The sequence below is a fragment of the Emydura macquarii genome, unplaced genomic scaffold (assembly GCF_026122565.2).
Source record: "Emydura macquarii macquarii isolate MOO-44397 ecotype Brisbane River unplaced genomic scaffold, CSIRO-AGI_Emac_v2 contig_1119, whole genome shotgun sequence".
In the NCBI taxonomy this organism is placed as follows: domain Eukaryota; kingdom Metazoa; phylum Chordata; order Testudines; family Chelidae; genus Emydura; species Emydura macquarii.
This window is the reverse complement of record NW_027131256.1, coordinates 281,443-304,628: the sequence shown is the minus strand read 5'-3', so window position 1 is coordinate 304,628 and position 23,186 is coordinate 281,443. Positions and strand designations below refer to the sequence as shown.

The following is a 23,186-nucleotide window of genomic DNA, read 5'->3' as shown; positions in this document are numbered from 1 at the left end:
CTCCCATTGGCGGGACAGCCACAGCCTTTGTGCAACGTAATTCATAAACACCATGCCACTTCCCTGCCGGCTTCCCATTGGCTGGAATTTAAAATTTCTCCAATCTGATTGGTGACTTCCCACCCCAGCCCTTTATAATCGTCTATTGGCTGGGTTAGTAGGCTTTCCGGTTCTCATTGGCTTTCCCTCCGTCAATCCCCAAGAGACCCCGCCCCCAAGTGACTCTTGCACTTCCATTGGCTGGCTGGGGGTCTAGACGTCTCTACCTGGATTGTCCCGAGTGGTTGTCCGTACACAAAGGGCGGTTTTGATAGGCTGAGCAGGGCTGGCCTTAGAACCAAGGGACCGCAGCAGTTAACGGTCGCCCCGCCCCACCTCCCGGCCCGTGTGCCTGCATGGCACGGGATTGGCTAGCTAGTGTCGGACCACGAAGGACGGTGATTGGTCAGGGTGGGGCTGTGGGCGGTGCTGCAGGGAGCCGCTGTCATGGCGGAGCTGAGCGAGGCGTTGCTATCGGTGCTGCCGGCCATCCGGGTGCCCAAGGCCGGGGACCGGGTCCATAAGGAGGAATGCGCCTTTTCCTTCGACACACCGGTAAGCGCCGCCGGCCGCTGTCCCCTCCCCTCCCGCCAGGCCGCCTGCGCCCCGGCCCGCTCCTGAGCGCTCCCGGGCCCAAGGGACCGGCCTGGCTGAGGCATCCTGGGACATGTAGTTTCCCACGGGGCGGGCTCCGTTCGGCCGCGTTGGGCGCGTGGCCGCCAGGACTACAACTCCCGGCAAGCCCCGCGGTCCGGCCCTGCCGCCGGGCGAGCGCTGCTGGGGGCGGTAGTTCTCCCCGCCCCGGCGCTGTCGGCGGGGGTCGGCCTCCCCAGCGGCGAGCGGCTCCGCGGGCTCGTCCTGCTGACTCACCCCGGCCCGGCCCCCTCAGCCCTGCGCCCGGAGAGGAGGCGCTCTCTCGGCCGGGCCATGCTGGGCGCTGCAGTCCCCAGAGGCAGCCCGCGGGGCCCGGCCCGGCCCGGCCCGGCCGCGCTGCAGCCGCCGACAGTCGCTCCGCGGGCGGGGTGCAGCCGCCGGGGCTCCTCGCCCCGCTGCCTTGTTGGCGTCTGGAGCGGGCCGGGCCGCCTGCTGCGGGGCGGCTCGCCGTGCACGCTGGTGGGCGTAGCCCCGTCGCTCTGACAGCGGCAGCGCTCGCTCGGCCCCACGGTCCCACCCCGGCCGCAGGCCCGGATTCAGCCCCGGGGGTGAGGGGAGGAAGCTGCTGCTGCTGCTTACACCCACTCCCCCGGCCCGTGTGTGGGTGCGGGGCTCCCTCGTCTCCTGGGGGCAGCCAGGCCCTTCCCAGCCTGGGGGAAACAAACTGTTTCTTCTAGATATCCAGGCAATAGAAGGAGTTGGACCCGCCCTCAGCTCCTAAATTCAATCCCTCCGACCCTGCCTGGGCTCTCCTTGGTTTAGGGACCCTTTTCCTCCTCCGTTGTGAAATTCTCCCCATCTCCAAAAGCTGGGGGGGGGGGGGTACCCCAGTGCTGCATCCTTAAGAGGGCAGTGTCCCCTTCCCTCCGGCCACGTTCGCCCCATGGAGTCACAGCTGCAGGGATTTCTAAACATGGTTCCATTTTTTCATTGGGAAATTGATTGGTTAATGGAGGCCTCTACCCCCAGACTGGGGACAGCCCGAGCAGCAGTAAAGCAAGTTTCCCTCCCTGTATGCACCCTGACAAAATGCAGCACCCTTCCTGGGAAGGAGAGTTCAGTCTCTGTGGTCCATTCAGTCCTTACTCGCTATTGAGGCTGCCAGCTAGCAGGCTAACTGCTGCCCACTATCAGTGCTTGAAAAATTACTTGACACTGTTGATCAAAAGCTAAACCTACTGTCCAGGATGAAAAATATCTGCATTGCCACTCCCACTGGCGCTCATGTGGATGGGTACAGTTGTATGATGTTTGTTTCCTTGTATCCTGTTGTAAATTTGTCAGTCAAATTTCTCACACACTAAAATACATAATTTACTGCCAGGCTCTCATTTTGTTTTACCTTTTTTCTCTTCTTGGCTTCATTCCACTTTTTTTCCCCTTCATATAATTAAATCTTTTTTATGTTGTTGCCAGTGTCTATTTTTTGCCTTCTCTACCAGAATTAAACCTGCTAATCAAATACAGACATGAAAAGATTTTGGGTCCAACTGTCCAAGGCAATAGGAGATGAAAGACTAGTCCTCTTTCCCCCCCCCCCTTCTTTTCCTCCACAAGCCCTGCATCTGAGTTCTGTTTGGGAATTCCATTTTTTTGCTTCTATTTCCATGTCAACTTTCTGGTTGCTGAGACACAGATTGGGTGTTTGCTGCTATTCTTTCTCTTTCCTGGTCTCCATATGGGGGTCTCTCACGCCTTCTCCCACCGCCATTAAATAGCATCAGTGCTGTAGGTGCTGGGATGTTGCCAAGGCAAGTGTGACGCTGACCTGATTCTTGTCATTGTCTGTTTCACAACTGCCCACAAGGTTCTGAAACAACAGTAAAATCAAACAAGATTATAGTTAACTTGCAATCTGCAACAGTTTGGCAAAGCTCCGAGCTGCACCAGTAGCACTGGATCGCTCTACCTACAGACACAGGTTGATGTAGCTGCATAAGTTTTGCCTGAGTCATGCTTTGAATGTTTTCTTTGCAACTCATGCTAAAGGCTTTTTAAAATGAAGGTACTGTTTCTCAGAAGTTTGAGTCTGGCTTGATTCAGCTTCCTACTCACGATGGATAAAAAGGCAGGTGGATTTTCAAATCATTCATAGTGATGGGAGATACATGTCTTGCTGACAACTAGGACTTCATAACTCATTTCAGACCAGCCACTGAATGGCTGACACATGGGCATGATTTAGAGTAATTGAATAGAGCTGGATTAGAACCTTTTAGAAGAGGTAAAAGTCTATCCTGTTCTGTGGAACAGCTTCCTTTGCCGCCTCTTAGAGGTGTCTTCCTATCAGTCTGTCTTTCTCTGCTAGGAGTCAGACGGGGGCCTGTATATTTGTATGAACACGTTCCTGGGCTTCGGAAAGCAATTTGTGGAGAAGTACTATGGGAAAACAGGCCATCGGGTCTATCTGCACCTCAAGAAAACACGCAAGCTGGTAAGAATGGGATGCTTGGAGCTGGGATACACACTGCAGTGCCAAACCAGCTCAGAGGCTGACAAAAGGGATCCATTTCTATGTTCTTTTGGACCTGAGGTTTTCCCTCATCTCAAACACAACCTGATGGGACCCCAACCCTGGAGCTTTGTCTCAATTAGTTATTGTTTTGCCTGCCTGCTCCATCTCTCTCCACCTCCAGTATCTGCCCCAGTTCCACAGGTTCTGGGCTTCCCTAGAGCGCTTGCCCTTCTTACTGACTGTCTCCCTCTCTCTCTCTCTCCTTGCCTCTAACACAGAAGGAGGAAGACAGTAACTCCAGTGCTGGAGACCCCCCAAGGAAGAAACCCACCCGCTTGGCTATTGGTAAGAAAACAACTCCATATAGTCCAGTTTCCCTGCCGTGCCATATCTCTGGGCTAGAGAGCTCGAGAGGTCTGGCTATACACTCTTTACCTTTTATGCCCCATACTGGGCAAGATCCGGTAGTCCCGTCTAGTCCAAGGTCCACATGTCCAGGAGCGGCCAAGAAGGATAGCTCTTTAAAAACCTGCTGCTGTTGCAGTGATGGGAGTTGCTTTATGTTCAAATCTGTAACAGTTCTCTTAACAGATGGAATTTGCATCCTCTCTAAAAGCTGTATACATAGATCAGCTTGAAGATTGCCATGCCAGTCTAGGGGCTGGAGTAGAGTTTGGGGAAATTTTGAGGTTGCTCGATCAAAAAGTTTGTGAGAGTCCCTCATACATTTTTACATAGTTGAAAAACTTAACCCTTTTTAGTGCAGATAGGGGAAAAAGTTATGGGCAGGCTCCGCATAAAACTTTTCTGTCTAGGATGTTCTTTGAGATCTAGGGCATGGTATTGAGAAAGATCAACATTGAAATATACAAATGATACTTTTTGGAATGACAGGGTGCAATGCTGCAGTGCTGGTGCTCCACTGCTGATCAAAGGGACGTTGTGCACAAGCTGGAAAGAGTTTTGGTCAGGAATTCAGCCAGGACAATCAAAATGCTGCTTGTTCATTGAGAGCAGATTCGAACCCAGAACTTCCTGCACTACAGCACGGACCTCCAACGCTGTAGCTAAAAGAGTAACTCCTTTGCCTTCCAGCAGTTTCAGGTTCTTGGCCTCTTATGTAGGCCAGCCACTAGAGGAAAACATATAACACATACTGCACCAGTGTGTTACATCTACTTATCCCCTTAAAAATTCCTTTTTGTGTAGCAAAAGGTACTGAGAGTGATTAGGGCCTCCCAGCACTGCTGCAATACAAATAACACCGAGTTCCTATCATTCACCCCCTTTTTACAGAGGGGGTAACTGGATAATAGAGGTTCCCCAAAGTTACTTCTGTCAAAGCCAGGAATAGAAGAGAGGTTTCTTGGTAGGGCAGATGTTTTACCCACTTAGCTATGCAGCCTCTCGAAGAGACTAGACCAAATCTATGTGCTTGGCTATGATCTTTGTACAATTCCCACTCTACAAAGCTGTGTGAGACATACATCTGTATTGGCCCAGCAAATATCTGCATTTGATGACATTTCAGTGTAATGGGTGAGGCAGGGACTATAAGAAGGAAAGACTGGCCTTGTGGTTAAGGCAATGGTTTGGAACCATTCAGGGAAACTGAATTCTCACCTTCTCTCTGCAGTGGACTTCCTGTATGGTGGTGGATTAATTGCTTTGGGGAAGATTTTCAAAACTGCTGAAGGGAACTGAAGAGCAAAGTCCCACTGACTTGTGATCTTAATTGCTTTAGGCACTTCAAAATCTCTCCCTTAGTCTCTGTGCCTTTATTCCCCATCTGTAACAGGGGGACAGCAGGACTTCTCTACCTCACGCAGGGTTGATAGGATAACTCCATCAGTGTTTGAGGTGTTCAAGGAGCCTTATAAGCACCTCAATAGATCATTGGGGTCCCTGTGGTAAGTGCTGGAAGGCCACTCCCACCTCTTGAGCCTGAGGCTCACAGGGGGCTCAGCACCCCAGTGGAGCTTTAGGAAGCTCTTAAGGGCCGTCCTGAACCTTAACAGCCTATTTTGATTTAGGGTTCAGGAACCTTCTAATGCTCTGGGGGATTCCACATTGCCAGTCGCTCCTTGCTCAGGGGGAAGAACATGATGCTGTCTGTAGGGAGCCCTGAGAAGAGACACTGAGAAGGCATGTTTGGGTTTGTTGAAAGCCTGGGTACAGAGTACTGATTTGTGTTTTTCAGTTGACTCTGTTCTTGATATTTCCGAAGCCCCCAAGCTGGTGTGATGTGTATAGTTTGCCAGAGCCACCATGTCACTGCACTCAAGGGCTAATTGGAGGAGGTGGAGAGTGTTGTGGACAAGCATTGTGCTTGGTGTAATGTAGGACCTGGGGGTAACGGTGGATAAAAAGCTGGATGTGAGTCAGCAGTGTGCCCTGGTTGTCAAGAAGGCTAATGGCATATTGGGCTGCATTAGGAGGGGCATTGCCAGCAGGTCACGGGAAGTGATTATTCCCCTCTATTCGGCATTGGTGAGGCCGCATTTAGAATATTGTGTCCAGTTTTGGGCCCCCCACTACAAAAAGGATGTGGACAAGTTAGAGAGAGTGCAGCGGAGGGCAACCAAAATGATTAGGGGGCTGGAGCACAGGACTTATGAGGAGAGGCTGAGGGAACTGGGCTTGTTTAGTCTGCAAAAGAGAAGAGTGAGGGGGGATTTGATAGCAGCCTTTAACTACCTGAAAGGGGGTTCCAGGGAGGATGGGGCTAGGCTGTTCTCGGTGGTGGCAGATGACAGAACAAGGAGCAACGGTCTCAAGTTGCAGGGCGGGAGGTCTAAGTTGGACATTAGGAAAAAGTTTTTTACTAGGAGGGTGGTGAAGCACTGGAATGGGTTACCTAGGGAGGTGGTGGAATCTCCATCCTTAGAGGTTTTTAAGCTGAGGCTTGACAAAGCCCTGGCTGGGATGATATAGCTGAGGTTAGTCCTGCTTTGAGCAGGGGGTTGGACTAGATGACCTCCTGAGGTCCCTTCCAACTCTAATATTCTATGATTCTATGAGTAGTGCAAAGTTAGGCTCGTCCATTTGATCAGGTGGTGGCTCTTGGAAGAGCTGTGGATGCAGGCCCTTTTAGACGGTGGCTGTTTCTAGAACACTCTGAGGAAAAGAGCCTGCACCCACAGAGTGGGTAAAAATGGATGATTTAAAAAAAAAAAATTTTTTTTTATTGAAATATTTTGTTATTTTAAAAAATATAGTTATTTCAAATTAAATTTGAAATTGGCAACCTATGTTAAGACCTAAACATACTATAGTCTTTTAAAATTGTTCCAATTACATAGTGCTTGAACAGTTTTGTATCTGCTGCTGAAGTTTTAAAGAAAGTCACGCCACTGAGCTGGAGACGTTCACTGGCAAAGCACCTGCAACCAGAGTTTGCTGAAGTGCTAAACCAATTTTTGACACAGGAACCTCTTCTGCAGATGCAGAGAGAATATTTTCTTCATTTCAATTTATTCAACTCATCCAGTTCAATAACTAGTTCACTTAAAGTTTAAAAACTGATTCTGAGTTGAAAAAGCAAGAAAATGTGTTTCCCCTCTTCCAATCTATGAACAAAAGTGTGGTGTGAGAGGATATTTGGGGGCAGGAAGGAATTTTCTCCCACTTTAGATTGGCAGATGCCCTGGGGGGTTTTTTGCCTTCCTCTAGGGCATGGGGCACAGGTCACTTGCTGGTTTGAACTAGAGTAAATGGTGAATTCTCTGTAACATGAAGCCTTTAAATCAAGATTTGAGGACTTCAGTAACTCGGCCAGAAGTTATGGGCCTATTGCAGGAATGGGTGGGTGAGGTTCTGTGGCCTGTGACGTGCAGGAGGTCAGACTAGGTCAGGGGTAGTCAATAGGCAGTCCGTAGGCCGAATCTGGATCATCAGACACTTTTCAGTGGACTGCATGAGCAGAGGCAACGTGTGGGTGGGGCATTCAGGGTCACCCCCTCCCCCCACCTCCCAGATTTCTTAGGACATCTGTGGCGGGGTTGCCCAGAAGCAAGGAGGCAGCACGGCCCGGCAACAGCTCTCTCCCTGTGTCCCTGCAGTGCAGGGAGGGAGGGAGGAAGCAGCAGGCTGCTGCCTGAGCTCCTCTGCCCCTTACATGGGGCGGCTTCTCCTTCCCTGCTGCTGGAGTCCCAGCACTGCTGCCAGCTTCACAGACCATCTTCCAAGGTGAGTTGGGGGTGGAGGCAGAGGCATCGCATGGGACCATCCCATGGGGCTCCAATAGCCGGGAGGGCAAAGAAGCCCCATGCAGGGAAGAGTGGAGCTCATCCAGCAGCCTGCTGCTTCCTCCCTCCCCGCGCTGCAGGGACAAAGGGAGAGTGCCACTGCCAGGGGGCGCGTTGCCTCCTCCGGCATCTCTGACAGAGGCATCCTGAGAAATTGGGGGGAGCACGGTCCCCCCCCCCCGCCTCCCCCCCCCCACACACACACACACTAGCCACAGCTACCTATCACCTCTGTGTGCAAGCTGAAGCTGAACTGGGATTGGAGTCATGCGGAGCCATGCACACTCCCCAGTGCAGGACCCCCCAGCAGGGAGCTGGCAGCTGGGTGGGACTGCACAGCACAGTTGTCCCCAGGTGACTGCTTGTGTTCCCAGTAGTCCACGGAGCTCCCCACCCCAGCCTTGTCCCTGCAGCCCCCACAGCCTGCCACCCGGGTCCTGTGTCCTCCCCACCCCCCAATCTTCAGGGCCAGTCCCTGGGGCTCTCTCCTGTCCCGTCCCGTCGTCGTCGGTCCCCGTCCCCCCCCCGCCCCCTCCCCTCCCGCCAATCACCCTCTTTCCCCCTCCAGTCACTTGCTTTTGCCACATCCCGGCCTTCCTCCACCTGCCGATAGCTGCTATCTGAGTTCTCTTTGGTCCCTCCCACTACCCAGAGCCTCCTTCCTGTCCCGCTACTATGCCAGCCCCTAAGGAGCAATGCCGTGCTAGCTGGATCATAGTCCAATAGCTTCACCTCCTGGCTCTGAGCCCAAAGTACTCTCTCTCTCTCTCTCACACACACACACACACACACACACACACACACACACACACACCATGCTTTGCTGCCCAGATCTCAGCCCATACCCATTCCTCTGCTCCCCACCCCAGCTTTGCTACTTGGCACAGCTGGGGGCACAGAGGAATATTGTGTTGATTTAATCACTTTGGTTTTGTATCAATCCGCCCTGACAAGGATGATGCTAAGTTGAACCTGCTGGAAATCAAAGCAAGAACTAGTATTTATGGTAAAGACTTGATGTCCCAGCTATAACAGAGTGACCTATTCTGGAGGGGGAGAGAGAGAGATCAGAAACCCTGACCCGCCTAGCTCATATTGCCTCCTCGTGAAAAAGTTTCCTTGTCCTTTGTCTTTGAGGAAACCAGTTTACCCCTTCCTCCCCCTGACTTGTCTGGTAAACACGTAGTTCTAATTTCAGCTTATGTTCATAACTCTTAATATGCATTTTGTACTACATTACAGAAGAATATTGGCAGTCAGCGTGTTACTAGGTTTTAAATGATACCTCACAAGGCATATTTTGTACATAGAATATTATAATAGTGTGTAAGGTGTGAATTCTTTCAGTCCCACAAACATTGCCTTTTGATATGTGGCCAGTGACTGTTTGAAAATAAGACTGGGTTCCTTGTTACGCACAGAGTGCCTGTGCCTGTCTGCTGACATCTCAAAGGTGATGGAGTTAAGGGGAGCGTATGGGAAGCTACATTTCCCGGTTTCTCTAAGTCTGTGAGCTTTGTTCTTGTAACACTAATGTTTCTGGGGGGAACCTGGACTAATCATTTCTACGCCCTGCCCTCGAACACTGAAACAGCAGGAAGCCTCTCTCTGTGGAAGGTGCAGGAAGCAGTAGTCGCTCTTCGCCAACTGTTTTGGAAGTGACTGTGCAGTGTCCCTTGGGTTTGGGAGGATTTCTTCCCGCGTCCCCCAACTACATTTAGTTGTCTTTGCTGTTCCTGATTCACAGATGTAATGTCCCCTGGTGGTTCTGTCCTAGCCAGTGTCAGTATAGAGGCTAGTCACGGCACTATGGCTCCTTGGTTCACCCACTATCCAAGGCTAGAAAGCCCCTCCCTGGGGTTGGCACATGTAAGGTAAGAGAGCTGGTTGGGTTATGGATTCTTGGCCTTGACTCTTACTGCAGTGTTCCTTCTCTTGCAGGCATAGAAGGTGGGTTTGACATCCCAGAGGAGAAGTTTGAATATGACGAAGATGTAAAAATAGTAATTTTTCCAGAGCACCTGGAGATCCCACGGGATGGGCTGGAGGGGCTGCCAGACATGGTCAGAGACAGGGTACGTCTTTATTTTCTGTCTGCCCAAAGGGCACTGTTCTGGAGTAGGGACTATCCTACTTTGTAAATAGGATCCAGCAGAGTTGTGTTGGGGCCCTGGGCTGGAATAGCAGGGGGGCAGCGGGGCAGGATGGAGTGGCATTGGCAGAGCCTTGTGGGAAAGCGATGTCTGGAATAGCAGGGGTAGGTGTTGTGCAGCTCTCATTGCCCTATTTCTCCCGTCCCCCAATTCCAGATTGCCAGTGCGGTTGAGGCTATCCTGACAGCAGATTCAGCCTCCCGGAAGCAGGAGGTGCAGGCCTGGGACGGAGAGGTTCGGCGAGTTTCCAAACATGCTTTCTCCCTGCCCCAGCTACAGAACAGCGTGCGCATCCCTCCGTGGTGAGTCTGGCTCCCCCTCGCCCTGGACACTCTGCACAACACAACCTCCCTCTCGGGGGCGCTGGTGGGACTATTGCTCCGTCATTGGAGGGGGTTTCTCCTGTGGGCCTGCTCTGTGTAGCCATGCCCTCCTCTTCAAGGTGTGGCCTGTGATGCAAGCTGGTAAATTCTTGGGAACTTGGGGGGGGGTGGACTACAACTGCCCCCTGCCCCGTAGGTCACCCAGGATACTCTGCTTCCTGGAGTAAGAGGAGAGTGGGATCCCAGAAGCCTTTGCTTGTGCCATGGTGGGTGGGTAATAGGGAATAGACTGGGAAGGGTTCTACTCCATCTAATTGCTCCTTTTCTCTCCCCTTGCTGGCAGTGGCTGGAAATGCAACAAGTGTGACATGCGTGAGAACCTGTGGCTCAACATGACTGACGGATCCATCCTGTGTGGCCGGCGCTACTTCGATGGCAGTGGCGGCAACAATCACGCAGTTGAGCATTACCGGGAGACTGGCTACCCGCTGGCTGTGAAACTGGGAACCATAACCCCCGATGGGGCTGGTGAGATGGGGGGGAACCCAATGGAGTTGCAGATGCCAGGCATCTGGATGGACTGAATCTGGGCACCATGGTCCCCTGACAGGACAAGTGAGGGAGGATCTTGGGGTGTCACACTAATCCTACCAATGCTGTGACCTAAGACAGGCACTGAACAATTGCCACTACCAACAACTGGGCTTCCCTGGTCTGATCTGCTTCTTGGGGAGGGAGCCCTGAGCTAATTGCTAAAACCCTGCGCTGCTTTTGCCCCCTTCCTCGGAATTTGAGGGCTTTTGGAAGAACTGTCTGTATTCCCTCCAGCCTGGGATGGGGGGACTCATTGCTTTAGGGGTCCGGGACAGGAATGTGGGGTGGATGGCACAACATCCCTCTGCTATCCAGGCACACAGAGCCTTTGTGCTGGAATCCAAGGCAAATTCTTTGCTCCCCTTTTTTATCCCACACCTCTGGGGAACTTAGGTCCCCTATTCTTCCCACCTTAGGACAGTACTGCTCAGACAATTAATCTGTTAGACTTTAAAGCTCTGAGCACTTTACGTTGCTCCCTCTCTGTAGTGGCAGGTTGTTTGGGAAGTAGGGGGGTGACTGTTAATAGGATGTGGGAGTGGTTTGAGGTGGAAGCTAGTTTAAGTCTTTCCCTTTCCTGTCTGTTTCCCCACAGACGTTTACTCCTATGATGAGGATGACATGGTGCTGGATCCCAGCTTGGCCGAACACCTGGCTCACTTTGGGATTGACATGCTCAAGATGCAGAAGGTGAGAGGGAAACCCCCAATCAAAACAAGGGGGTCTGAGTGTCACAGTTCAGGACAACTGCACCTGTCTTTCCCCTCAGGGATTCAGACAGAGGGCATCCATTCTCAGGGTTCCGGCTCCCCCGCTGTCACATCTCTTGAGCGGAAATGCACATCGAACTCCCTGTTGACGGGGGAGTTCCCAGGCTGAATAGTTCCCTGCCTTCACTGGGTTATTCCTAGCAAAATCCAGACTGCCTAAGCAGAGATTGAGAAGTGTGACTGCCCACAGTTAAGCTACCATGCAGCACCTTCTGTGCAAGCTTATCTATTCTGAGGGCTAAAGCATTACTCAGAAAACACTAAGAGAACCTATATGCATGCTAATGATCTTACCACAGATCACCCCAACTCTGACCAGGGCTGTGGCAGGTGATTAGCCCTTCAGACCCCACGGAGGGGGTCTCATGTGGTCACAAGTTCATAACCTCAGCTCAGAACTAGCACACCCATGAAAAGTTTAGTCCACCCGTTATACAGTTCAGGGGTCTCTGATCTGGAGTTTCCAGGAGCAGGCAATGGGCAAACATTGGGTTTTTCTCCCCAGGGCGTAGCTTCAAAAGGCCTCCCAAGTATCTCCTAGGAAACCCACTGCACACCTATTGTCCCGAACAGGCTGTGAAGTCCCTGATATTTCCCCAGGTTCACATTAGTCAGACTCCTAGAAAAGCCCACACAGTACAATCCTACAATAGCACATTTTTAATACAACGGACCCCAGTGGTATTAAACCTAATTCAGTAAAGTTTGTCTATGTTATTGCAGGCATTTGCCCTCTGTCACACACAGATGCCTCAGCTGGATCCGAGCATCTTGCGTGCCCCCCTCTCCCCCCACCTCCACCGGTTGGTGGACCACTCAGTTGGTGACCACTCAGTTACTATGCAGTGGTCATCAGGTAGAGAGCCCCCACTTCCTCCTCAAGCAGAAAGCTGACTTATCTCCCTCTCTTTTCCCCCACCGCCAGATTCATTCCCTTGGGGTTTCTATTCAGTATTCCAAGCAATGGGGCTTCCCTGGGGCAGATGGCTCCTCAGACTCAGACACCTCAGACCTTTCCCTTTGCTCAGACTTGCTCTGTCTCCCTTAACTCCCCCCCCCCCCTCCCAAAAAAAAAAAATCCCTCTTCCCTTGGAATTGGCACCCCTTAGACATTTGCCTTTCCCTTTCCCTATTCTCCCCCCTCAGTCATGGTTTTCACCAAACAGGATGGATTTAGTCCTTGGACTATCTCCTGGAACTCTGCCTTTCTAGCCCCAGAATGTATCTATGGCTCTTCTCTGAGCTCCCCCTCGGTCCATCTCTTCTCTCCACAGACAGACAAGACAATGACAGAGCTGGAGATTGACATGAATCAGCGCATTGGGGAGTGGGAGCTGATCCAGGAATCTGGGGTGCAGCTCAAACCCCTCTATGGCCCTGGTTACACTGGCATCCAGAACCTGGGCAATAGTTGCTACCTCAATTCTGTGGTGCAGGTGCTATTCAGCATCCCTGACTTCCAGAGAAAGTAAGTGAGCTAAGAGAAGCCCCTCCTCACCCCCCCACTGCTCCAGAGGTATGGGTTACTTAGACCATTTAGTCCTGGTCTCCATCCCTCTTGACTTCTTCTACCTGAAGGGTGAGAGGAATTAATTCACACCATCCTTCATGGGTGCAGATCAGCATGGAAGATCCCCTAATGGTAGGATCTTACCTTCTGGGTTGGGAGCGTTGTACAGGCCAGTGACTGCTGGATGCAGCCAGGTGCTCTGTCTGCAGCTCCCTTTGCCTCTCTGGTATGCTTTGCTCTTACCCACGCACTAGGGCGCCCCACCTTTTCCCAGTCTGTAGGGCTCCAGGGGAAAGGCACCTATCCTTGTCCAATTCACACTCTAGGGGCTCAGGGTCACCCGTACCCAATTCGTAGAGCTCGGGATGAAACTAACCTGCTTAATTGAAGTACCTACCCTTTCCCACTCCGTAGGGCTCGTGGCGTAATTCTCTGCGGGTTTTGGGTTAGGAGCCTTGTACAGGCCAGTGACTTGGCTGTATGCAGCCAGGTGCTCTGTCTGCAGCTCCCTTTGCCTCTCTGGTTTGCTTTGCAGGTATGTGGATAAGCTGGAGAAGATATTCCAAAGTGCTCCCTCAGACCCCACGCAGGACTTCAGCACCCAAGTGTATGTAGTGCCACGAAGAAGGGGGATGTGGTGTGGATTTGGGGTGTTCCACTAGGAGGGCCAGTGTTACAAGTAGGTCCCCCTTCTTCTGAGATGCTGACCCCTTGTCGGTTATTAAAGAGCTCTGTAACTTTCCAAGAGTTGAGGTTTGAGCAGGAGACTGTGCTTGCCTTCCAAGAGAGGACAGGGGCTAATGGGTCTAACCCAGCAGCAATCTCACAAGTGGATAGACTGGCAAATGTACTGCAGGGTGTAGTGAGCCATGCTGCTGGTGGGTGTAGCACACCTAGCTGTCAGCAGAGGGCTGCCGGCTGTGCCGCACAGACTTCCGGCCACCAAGGGAGGTGGCTCAGAGAGCAGCGTGTACCGGCTTACGTGGGTTTAGTCACACAGGCAGTGCATAGAACTGTGTACTGTGAGAGGAGCAGGGCATACCGGCTTTTCTGGGAATATTTTAATTGCGTGCCCATGTCCTCTGCTTTTCCGTTCCCAGTGACAACTAAAGGGGACTCTGGAGCTCAGTCTTGGGTAGGAGTGGGAAGAGTTGAGAGCCTCCAAGGCTGCGGAGGGCAGGGGAGGTTCTCAGTCTGGGGGCGAGGAGGAGTAGGTGTATGGATCTTCCTGAGCAGGTGGGGATTGGGTCGTGGAGGCCTGTGGAATTGCTAAAATGAGAGGGGGATGGGTTGGCAGGGTTGTGTGCAAGGGAATGGGAGTCCATTGGTGAGTGAGGCTGTGTATGAACTGGATTGTGCGGGAGTTGGGAGGTAGAGGAAGGTGGTAGGGGGAGAAGCTGGGCCTAAGAGAGCACACTGAAGGGTTGACAGTGGGTATCTCCTGTTATCGTCTGCCCTGCCCTGGGCAGTAAAATGTGTCTCTCACTTAGGAAAATATGATCAACCTGCTGGTGGGAATGGGGTGCAGTCTGCTGCCCTGCTATCCCATCACTTGGGCCGCAGCCATCACGGATTTGGAGTGCCTGCATTCTGCCTCCCCCAGCCTCCCATACAGAGTCATGTGTGGGGCTTCACTTCCTGTGCCAAGCTGCTGTGAGTGCGGCGTGTAAACGACTGTCGGAACCTAGCACTGGCTGCCTTTCTGAGAATGGCTGAAGCTCTCCCTGCACAGTCCTTACCCATTGCCCAGGAAGGTGCTGAGGCTCAGTTCTAAAGTTGTGTGCGGTTTTCAAATGGAAGGTGTCAGACAGGGCTGGAGGCAGCAGAGCAGGATGGGACAGAGGAGTCTGGGCTGGGTGGGCAGAAGGAGCTGAACTTCATGAGGTCAGCTGGGGCAAGTCCATGTGAGTTTCAAAGCTGGAGTGATTGAATGGGCTCCTGGAGTGACCAGGGGTGTTTGAGGTGGGAGCAGTTTAGTATAGCTTTGATGGTGAATCCTCTGCTATTCCAGAGCCAAGCTGGGCCACGGGCTGCTCTCTGGGGAGTATTCGAAGCCAGCCTCTGGAGACGGGGAACAGCAACCAGACCAGAACCAGAAGGTGAGTACTATGTTCCCAGTTCCCTCATGGGGAGGAAATGCACCAATGCACGTGTCTGCTGTGGTGTGGGGTATCCTCTATGGAGACTGTCCAGGGTGCTGGCCGGTAAAGAAAGGCAGGTTTGAGAAGATGTACCCCAGGGTGGAGCTGTTGCGAGGCCATGTTCACTCCTTCCTCTTCCACTTCTTTCTTCTAGGGCATGCAGGATGGCATTGCTCCGCGCATGTTTAAATCTCTCATTGGCAAAGGGCACCCGGAATTCTCCACCAACAGGCAGCAAGACGCTCAGGAGTTCTTCCTGCACTTCATCAACATGGTGGAGGTAATGACTGATCCACATTTCCTCAAATCTGGGAAGGGGGCAGCTCTGCTTTCTTCCTGTTCTGCGCGCCAGCCAGTGCGTGGCTGGCACCTAGGCTGGATGGAAATGCAGGGAGGGAGACAGCATGCAGGTAACTTGAAGCACCAGGTGCTTAGAACTAAAGTTCAGAACACCAGTGAGAGATCCCTTTGGGAGCAGGGGATGAGCGCACCCAACTGCAGGGCCTTCCAGCCCTTGTGAAATTATGATGTGAAGGCTTTGGGGGAGCTGGGAGCACCCTAGTTCCCCCTAAATATGGAACCCTCTCCTTTGGGATAGGGATGAGATTGGTTTCTGGAGACTGATGACGCTGATTGAAGGGTTACAGCCTCTCCACTTCCAGCTTCTACACTTGGACCGGGGACAGGGGTGACTGTTCTTTGTCTGTGTCCCAAGCGGGGCTGCTGCTCCTGTGATTGGTTGATCTGGCCACCCTGCTATAACACCCATTTTCTTCGTGTTGCCCTTCCCAGAGGAACTGCCGCAGCTCAGAGAACCCCAATGAGGTCTTCCGTTTCCTGGTGGAGGAAAAGCTCAAGTGCCTGGCCACAGAGAAGGTGAAGTACACTCAGCGTGTGGACTACATTATGCAGCTGCCCGTGCCCATGGATGCTGCACTCAACAAAGGTCAGTGGCCTGATGGGGACTGAGGAGGGGATCGCAGGCACTGGGATCAGAGAGAAATCTTTTCCTACTGTGCTCTTTACTGGGGGCTGAGGGGATCCTACAAGTACCTGGGGAAGCAAGGTGTTCTAGAGCTAAATCCTTCTCTTCCATCGCCCCATGGAGCTGGGCAGGGTGGATTTCCCCAGAGATGCTATGAACAGGTGGCATCGGTCACTGAAGTTAGGGACCAAACCTTTCCACTGCCTCACCCAAGGCAATGGTGGTGACTTAGCCTGTGGGACTCCAGCATAATGAAACCATGCTGATGGCTGGAGGAGATTGTGCGGCCTGTGCACCAACTCTAGGGAATTCATACTACTGGGCCCATCTAGCCTGGTGTCCTGCCTGTGGTGGTAGCCAACCGCAGGTGCCTGGTGAGCCCTTGGAATGGGGATCTGACTCCTCTGCCTTGTCCCCAGATGAGCTACTGGAATATGAAGAGAGGAAGCACCAGGCAGAAGAGGAGAAGCAGCCGCTGCCCGAGCTGGTCCGAGCCAAGGTGCCTTTTAGCTCCTGTCTAGAGGCCTATGGGGCTCCAGAGCAAGTGGATGACTTCTGGAGCACAGCCTTGCAGGCCAAGTCTGTGGCTCTCAAGTGAGTGTGGTGTGGAGGCGCTATCTAGGATAGAGATCAGCATGGGAAAAGCCCACTTGGGAACCCTTTTTCTACAGTACCCAGGCCAGGAGTGTTTCTTAGGGCTGCTGGTTCCCCTCTTAGAAATCCATGACTTGTCAGCCCTGGGGATGGTTCCTGAGTTCCTTTATTTAGGCTCAGTCTTGCCCCATGAGGATTGCAGTGGGCAGGGTTAAGGTGACTGTGCGGTCCTCAACACTGCATTTCACTGCATTCTGTGGTGATACAGAAAACAAAACAATAGAAAGTCAGGAAATTGGCAGTGGTGTTGGTGTTCTGTTTGTTACAGAAAAATACGGGTGTAAAGAACTGTTACTTTTCAAGTTGACATCTTCTGCAGTTTTGAGCGATGACTTGTATTCAGGCTTTTCCTAACATCCAGTGTTGAATATCCTGCTCCTTCAACTGTAGTTTAAAACGCATCCTTACGTGTTTTGTTTTATCTGTATTTAATTCCTCTGGGAACTGGTCTGGGTTTGTCGGGCTCAGTGCTGAGCATGGGGGAGTCTCCCAAGGGCTATCCAGACTATTCCCTCTGTATTCCAGCACAGCTCTGGAATGTAGAGCTCCATATCCCCTTCCTTGATTTTCTCCCCGAGCCAACCAGTCTCCCCTAGCCCCCCTCCCCGCCCTTCCCCCTGCCCCATTAACAAAGGGGAACCTGTCCAGACATGACATGTCACTCTCTTTCAGAACAACCCGGTTTGCCTCCTTCCCAGACTATCTGGTGATCCAGATCAAGAAATTCACTTTTGGCCTGGACTGGGTACCCAAAAAGCTCGGTAAGGAGAGTGAGGTGCAGCACGAAGCGTCGGGATCAGAGAGTCCCCGGTGCTGCTCCGTGTAGCACCACCCCCATGCTTGGGGACAGGGGAGAGCACTCCTTACTGAGTTGCTGCACTGCTGCCGCAGAGTCCCCCATGTGCATTCTCTACCCCGGTGGCTTATCTTTGTGGGCCTCTCAGCCATGCTCTGTGAGCTCCCTGAACGCGTCCCCGGGGTCTGAGCCAGACTCTCGCTTACAGATGTCTCCATCGAAATGCCCGAGGAACTGGACATCTCTACGCTGCGGGGGACAGGGCTGCAAGCTGGTGAGGAGGAGATGCCAGACATCGCGCCCCCACTGGTGACGCCAGACGAGCCCAAAGGTAGCCTGGGGTTCTATGGCAACGAGGACGACGACTCCTTCTGCTCCCCTCACTTCTCCTCTCCAACATGTTAGTGACTCTTCTCCTCTCCTCTTCCTAGTGCCTGACTCGCTCCCTCACTCCCCTCATGACTTGTCTCCCCCACTAACGATTTCCTCCTCCTGCTCAGTCTCTCTCTTCCTGTCCCTTTGCCAGTGACTGGTGCCTTCCCCCTTGCATGCCCGTTGTGCGAGGATGTTGCAGGCCCCAGTAGCCCTTTCAGCTGTAGATTTGTCTAGGCCCATATTAGGAAGGAGTGGGATATGGGGCATGCACAATGCATCCAGAAGGGCAGGGCTGAGGCTCACCCTAGGTCTAGCTGGGAGAGAGGTTTGGTTGCACAAAGATTGGTGGTTTGGTGTGGGGTAGCGAGGAGCCAGGGTTCCTCAGCTGTTGCTGGGGAGTGCCTGGTTCATGAGTTTTACCCCGCCACCCCCACATGAGGCCTGTGTGCTACAGGGGTAAGAACTTAGCCCAGGGATCATTGGAGGGAGGAGCCAGGCTCACATCAGATGCTTCCCTCCCTGGCAGCTTGAGCTTTGCACAAGGTTGTGTGGGAGGAAAGGGACAGAGCTCACACAAAGGGGTGGGTGGGATCGGGGCTGCTGGGGTGCCTCTAATGTCTCTGTTTCCCACACAGCCCCCATGTTGGATGAGTCGGTGATTATCCAGCTGGTGGAGATGGGCTTTCCCATGGATGCCTGCCGCAAAGCCGTGTACTACACAGGGAACAGTGGGGCTGAGGCGGCCATGAACTGGATCATGTCACACATGGATGATCCAGGTATGAGAACCCAGACCATGGCCAAGCCCTCAACATCTGGATCAATGTCCTGCATGCTGCAGCACCACCGGCTGGAGAGGCCAGGGCTGAAGTAGCTTAGACCTTAAAATGTTTTCCTACCACCAGAGCGGGCTAGTAGCCCCTCTGAACTATGTTCCGTTTCCTGCTACAGATTTTGCCAACCCTCTGGTTCTCCCTGGATCTAGTGGGCCAGGTTCCACCATCATCTGTCCAGACCCCCCTTCAGAAGACAGCGTGGCCACCATTGTCTCCATGGGCTTCTCCCGGGACCAGGCTATGAAAGCACTAAGAGCCACGGTGAGGAGCAAGGATGAGATCGCTACTGGATTGCAGCCTTATGGGGCTGGGAAAAAGCATCCTCAGGGAAGGAGGTGCTTGCATGGGCGAGGGGTTCCTGACCTAAGAGTTTGCCTCTCCTCCCTGCAGAGTAACAGTCTGGAGCGGGCTGTGGACTGGATCTTCAGTCACATTGATGACCTGGACGCCGAGGCTGCCATGGACATTTCAGAGGGGCGCTCGGTGGCTGAGTCCATCTCTGAATCTGTCCCTGTGGGTCCCAAAGTGCGCGATGGGCCTGGAAGTGAGTCCCAGACACTGGAGGGCATCAATTCTGTCCTGCTGTGGGTTCTGTAGGGGCAGTTCAGTTCCTTGAGATGAGAGTGGTGGTTTCTGACCATAGGGCCCCAGCGTTCCCCACAGCTTTATCCTCTCTAACCCCTCAGGTCTGATCCCTGAGGTTCTCACCTCCCAAGCATTGATCTGGCTACTGGAGCAATATCATAGGGAGGAAGGGGAAAGTGTCTTTGACCACTGGGGGAGAGGTCCTATTCCTCTGAAGCTGGGAATCATCAAAGGGGTGAGAGTGGGATGGTGGCATCTAGGCAGATGGGGGGGAAGGAACAGGGGTCCTGCCAGGGAGGTAAGGAGGCCTCTGCTCCCATCCCTTCTCTGTGTTGCCTCAGGGGTGGTTCTTTTGTGGTCTTCTATCAAAACACCTGGGCTCTAGCCAGCTAAATCTTTGTGGGAATTCATGCGCAAGCTGCTATACTATTTGCTGTAAGGTAGAAAGCTCCAGCCACTACCCATCCAAGAGATGTTAGCCAGAGCCACCTCTCATCTGCTTCCCTCTCAAACGCTGGAGGTGGGCAGCAGGCAGGCTGTTTTTGAAGAGCTATTCCTTCTCCTCCAAGCTCCTGCTTGCTTCACTAGTCTCTCCAGAGCTTGGGTCTTGCATTCTCTTGGCCTTGTGATCAGGCAGCTGCCTTATTCCACCATGAAACACGCGGTCTTCTCAGCATTATCTGGGCCAAGACTCCTTGATGGTATCACTAGGGGATCATGGGACAAGAGTTCTCTCTAGAGAGCCCTTCATGGGCAGGTGTCCAAGAGTATAGAATCATAGAACCGTAGGCTTGGAAGAGACCTCGAAAGGTCTTCTAGTCCAGTCCCCTGCACTCAAGGCAGGACCTAGCATTATCTAGACCATCCCTGTCCGGCATCTGTCCAGCTTGCTCTTAAAAATCTCCAGTGACGGAGATTCCACAACCTCCCTTGGCAATTTATTCGAGTGCTTAACTACCCTGACAGGAAGCTTTTCTGAATGTCCAACCTAAATTGCCCTTGTTGCAATTTAATCCCATTGCCGCCTTGTCCTATTCTCAGAGGTGAAAGAAAACAAATTTTCTCCCTCCTCCTTGTACCAACATTTTATGTACTTGAAAACTGTTACCATGTCCCCCCTGTTTTCTCTTCTACGGCTAAACAAACCCAGTTTTTTCAATTTTCCCTCATAGGTCATGTTTTCTAGATCATTAATCATATTTATTGCTCTTCTCTGGACTTTCTCCAATTTGTCCACATCTTTCCTGAAGTGTGGTGCCCAGAACTGGACACAGTACTTCAGCTGAGGCCTAATCAGCGTGGAGTAAAGTAGAAGAATTACGTCTCGAGTCTTGCATACAGTACTCCTACTAATGTAGCCCAGAAAGTTTTTTTTATTTATTTATTTTTGGCAACAGCGTTACACTGTTGACTCATATTTAGCTTGTGATCCACTGTGATCCCCAGATCCCTTTCCACAGTACTCCTTCCTAGGCAGTCACTTCCCATTTTGTGTGTGTGCAACCGACTGGTTCTTCCAAAGTGGAGTACTTTGCATGTGTCCTTGTTGATGTTTATAACCCTCCCTACCTCTGTCTCCATCTGACCACCTCTTTTTTCCTCTCTCCCTCAGAGTATCAGCTTTTTGCCTTCATCAGCCACATGGGCACTTCCACTATGTGTGGCCATTATGTCTGCCACATCAAGAAGGATGGCAGGTAAGAGGGGCTGGACAAGAAGGACCCTAAGGGCAACAGCTTCGAAGGATTAACCCAGTATCATCATCCTCCTTTCCCCCTCTCCCCCCCTCCCCCGCCCTCCATTTACTTCAGTTATCTAGTGTCATTCCCCCTCTAGCCCCGTTATCACTGGGGAAGGAAAGGCAGAGAGGAACAGGCCAGGTGCCACATGGGAGGGAAAGGGGGACAGATTTGCAGGGCAGCTGCAAGCTGGTGGCCCTCAGCTTTCCCTCTGTTTCAGGTGGGTGATTTACAATGACCAGAAAGTCTGCGCCTCTGAGAAGCCCCCCAAGGATCTCGGCTACATCTACTTCTACCAGCGGATTCCCAGCTAGAACGTCCTCCTACTGTGTGCGGAGGGGGGAGCAGGCTGTTGGCATGAGGAGAGGGCGGCCGGCAGTGACGATAAATACAGAGAAGCAGTGCACATTTTCCCCCCACTCCATGCTGTCTCCCCCTGTGCCACTGCTGTAACACAGGGGGCAGGCGTTCCTTGGCTAATAAAACTAGGGGCTGGGGCCCCCATGGACATGAGTGAATAGGGGTGGGCGGATGGATTTGTTTCTATGTAAAATGTCTCTCATTACCCCCTACTCCAAGACACACACAGCCTGTAGTGCTTTGCTGCTTGGTGTAATCATGCCACCCCCTTCCAGGCTGGAAGAGGAGGGGAGGGCATGTCTGTGTGTGTGTGTGGCTTTGTGTATCATGGGTGGGTGGCTTCTCTCTCCTGCCCCCATCTCAAAAGAGGGTGCTTGTGCAGGAAGTAACGTGGGCCATAAGTAGCACCACTTCCTCCTTGTGTGCCCCTTAAATGCCAAAATACACGAAGGATAAAATAAAAATCTAAATACCCCCTTGCTTCTGTCTGCCCCGTATGTTTGGGGGGGGGGGGCTGCCCTGTCTGCCAGGGTATCTGAACTCCTTCCTCATCTAAGGCAGGGCTCTGTGTAACCCTGCCAATGGCATTTCTCCTCTTTTGGTGTATGAGCCGGCATGCTAAGCTGCTTGGATCTGTGTAAAGCTAGGTGTGCTCCTGTCTTGTCTGTAATGCCCCCATTGCCCTAGCATGGTGGACAGCGATGTGTGATGCATCTGTTAGCACAGCCCTCTTTCATCTCTGCTTTATCTGTGGCTAATAAATATCCCAGTGAGTGAAGGCACCTGCCCTGGATTGCTCAGGTAGTTTGCAACTCGTAGTGCTTGTTGATGCCCATGTAATCAGGGCTCTAACAACCACCGTACGTGGCCCTGGCTATGATGATCCCCTGCCTTAGGCTTTCCACATTTGATTATAGCAACTGGCATAACACTGCATTCCACTGGCTGGACAATGCAGCAGCTTTTCTGCACAGCAGCCTAGGTCCTGGTGAACACAGCTTGGGTTTTGTTTCCTCCACTGGTGTAAAATTGGAAAGGGTCCCAGGTCAGAGTCTGTCCTCAATTAAAACCTTACAGGTGATGGGCCTGAACAGTTACTTCTCCCATCCGTGACCAGTTGCTGGGGCCAGGTACATGATTGTTTTATTCCTCTTTTACAGGACAAAAGTGCTATCTGTGTGCTTGTGTGTGCACATCAGAAAGTAGAAAAAGTCAGGTTACTTTTTTGGGCATGAGGGCTAGGGACTTGGAGTTGGGAAATGGGTCTGGACTTCTGTGTTCCACTTATCTGTAATGTCATAGGCCCTGGTACGTGCTGGATGGTTTCTTAGCCTCATGTGACTCCCAGAAAGGACATCATCTTCTTCCTGACTAAGCTGCTTCAACTGCCTTCCCATTGTCGTTGTGCCTTCCGTGTATGGCCCACTGAGCAGGGACAAAGGCTGTTTATCTCCTGTGGATGGGGACCTGTCCTCTGTCACGAGCAAAGGGCTGGGATCTGAGTTGGGGATTTGTTCCATTCTCTGGATTCTAATAGTGGCATCAAGGGAACAACCGGCATTCCAGCTGGGATTGTGAGGGTGGCTGGTCATCAAGCGCAATCTCTTCGGTTGAGCTAAGATGCTGTCCCTGCTCTTCCACCTTTAGGGAAACCGAGCTCCATGGGAGGTGGAAGGGAGGTGCTAGGGGTCCAGGGCCTGTGTAACGCTGCAGCTCAAATATCTTGAATGCTGAAATAATTAAGCATTTCTAGGTGGCGTGATGAGCTACACCCTGCCAGTGTCATTGTCCTACTTCATAGAGGTGGAAACACTGAGAGCAGGGCAAGGTCATACCGCAAGGCAGGAGCAGAGCTGAGCAGAATCTAAGCCTGGATGCTGGGCTCCCTGCAACTCCCTCCTTTATCCTGGGCTGCTTTAATGAGGAAAGTGAAGCTGAGCCCAGTTCCCCCACCCTCTGTGTCAGGGGAG

At 52.3% G+C, this 23,186-nt stretch overlaps 1 protein-coding gene across 2 annotated transcripts; it reads left to right on the top strand.

Moving 5' to 3' along the window:
* Positions 1-104: 104 nt before the first annotated feature.
* USP5 (ubiquitin specific peptidase 5) lies at positions 105-22,856 on the top strand. 2 transcript variants are annotated; one of them, XM_067545898.1, is made up of 20 exons: positions 105-594; positions 3,002-3,127; positions 3,427-3,493; positions 9,337-9,470; positions 9,705-9,850; positions 10,215-10,399; positions 11,061-11,155; positions 12,510-12,703; positions 13,281-13,352; positions 14,757-14,844; positions 15,041-15,166; positions 15,679-15,832; positions 16,291-16,465; positions 17,198-17,286; positions 17,530-17,652; positions 18,332-18,475; positions 18,648-18,793; positions 18,923-19,076; positions 20,730-20,814; positions 21,077-22,856. In XM_067545898.1, exons 1-20 carry the CDS (start codon positions 487-489, stop codon positions 21,168-21,170), a joined length of 2,505 nt encoding a protein of 834 aa, XP_067401999.1. In that variant the 5' UTR covers positions 105-486; the 3' UTR covers positions 21,171-22,856. The 2 variants fall into 2 exon arrangements, with proteins under 2 accessions (XP_067401999.1, XP_067401998.1); XM_067545897.1 differs by having other exon boundaries at positions 106-594; positions 17,530-17,721.
* Positions 22,857-23,186: the final 330 nt, after the last annotated feature.

Coding starts and splice junctions, on each gene's coding strand:
- USP5 (XM_067545897.1), top strand. CDS start 487: ATGGCGGAGCTGAGCGAGGCGTTGCTATCGGTGCTGCCGGCCATCCGG. Junction 9,851..10,214: donor AGCGTGCGCATCCCTCCGTG/GTGAGTCTGGCT, acceptor CCTTGCTGGCAG/TGGCTGGAAATGCAACAAGT. Junction 10,400..11,060: donor CATAACCCCCGATGGGGCTG/GTGAGATGGGGG, acceptor GTTTCCCCACAG/ACGTTTACTCCTATGATGAG.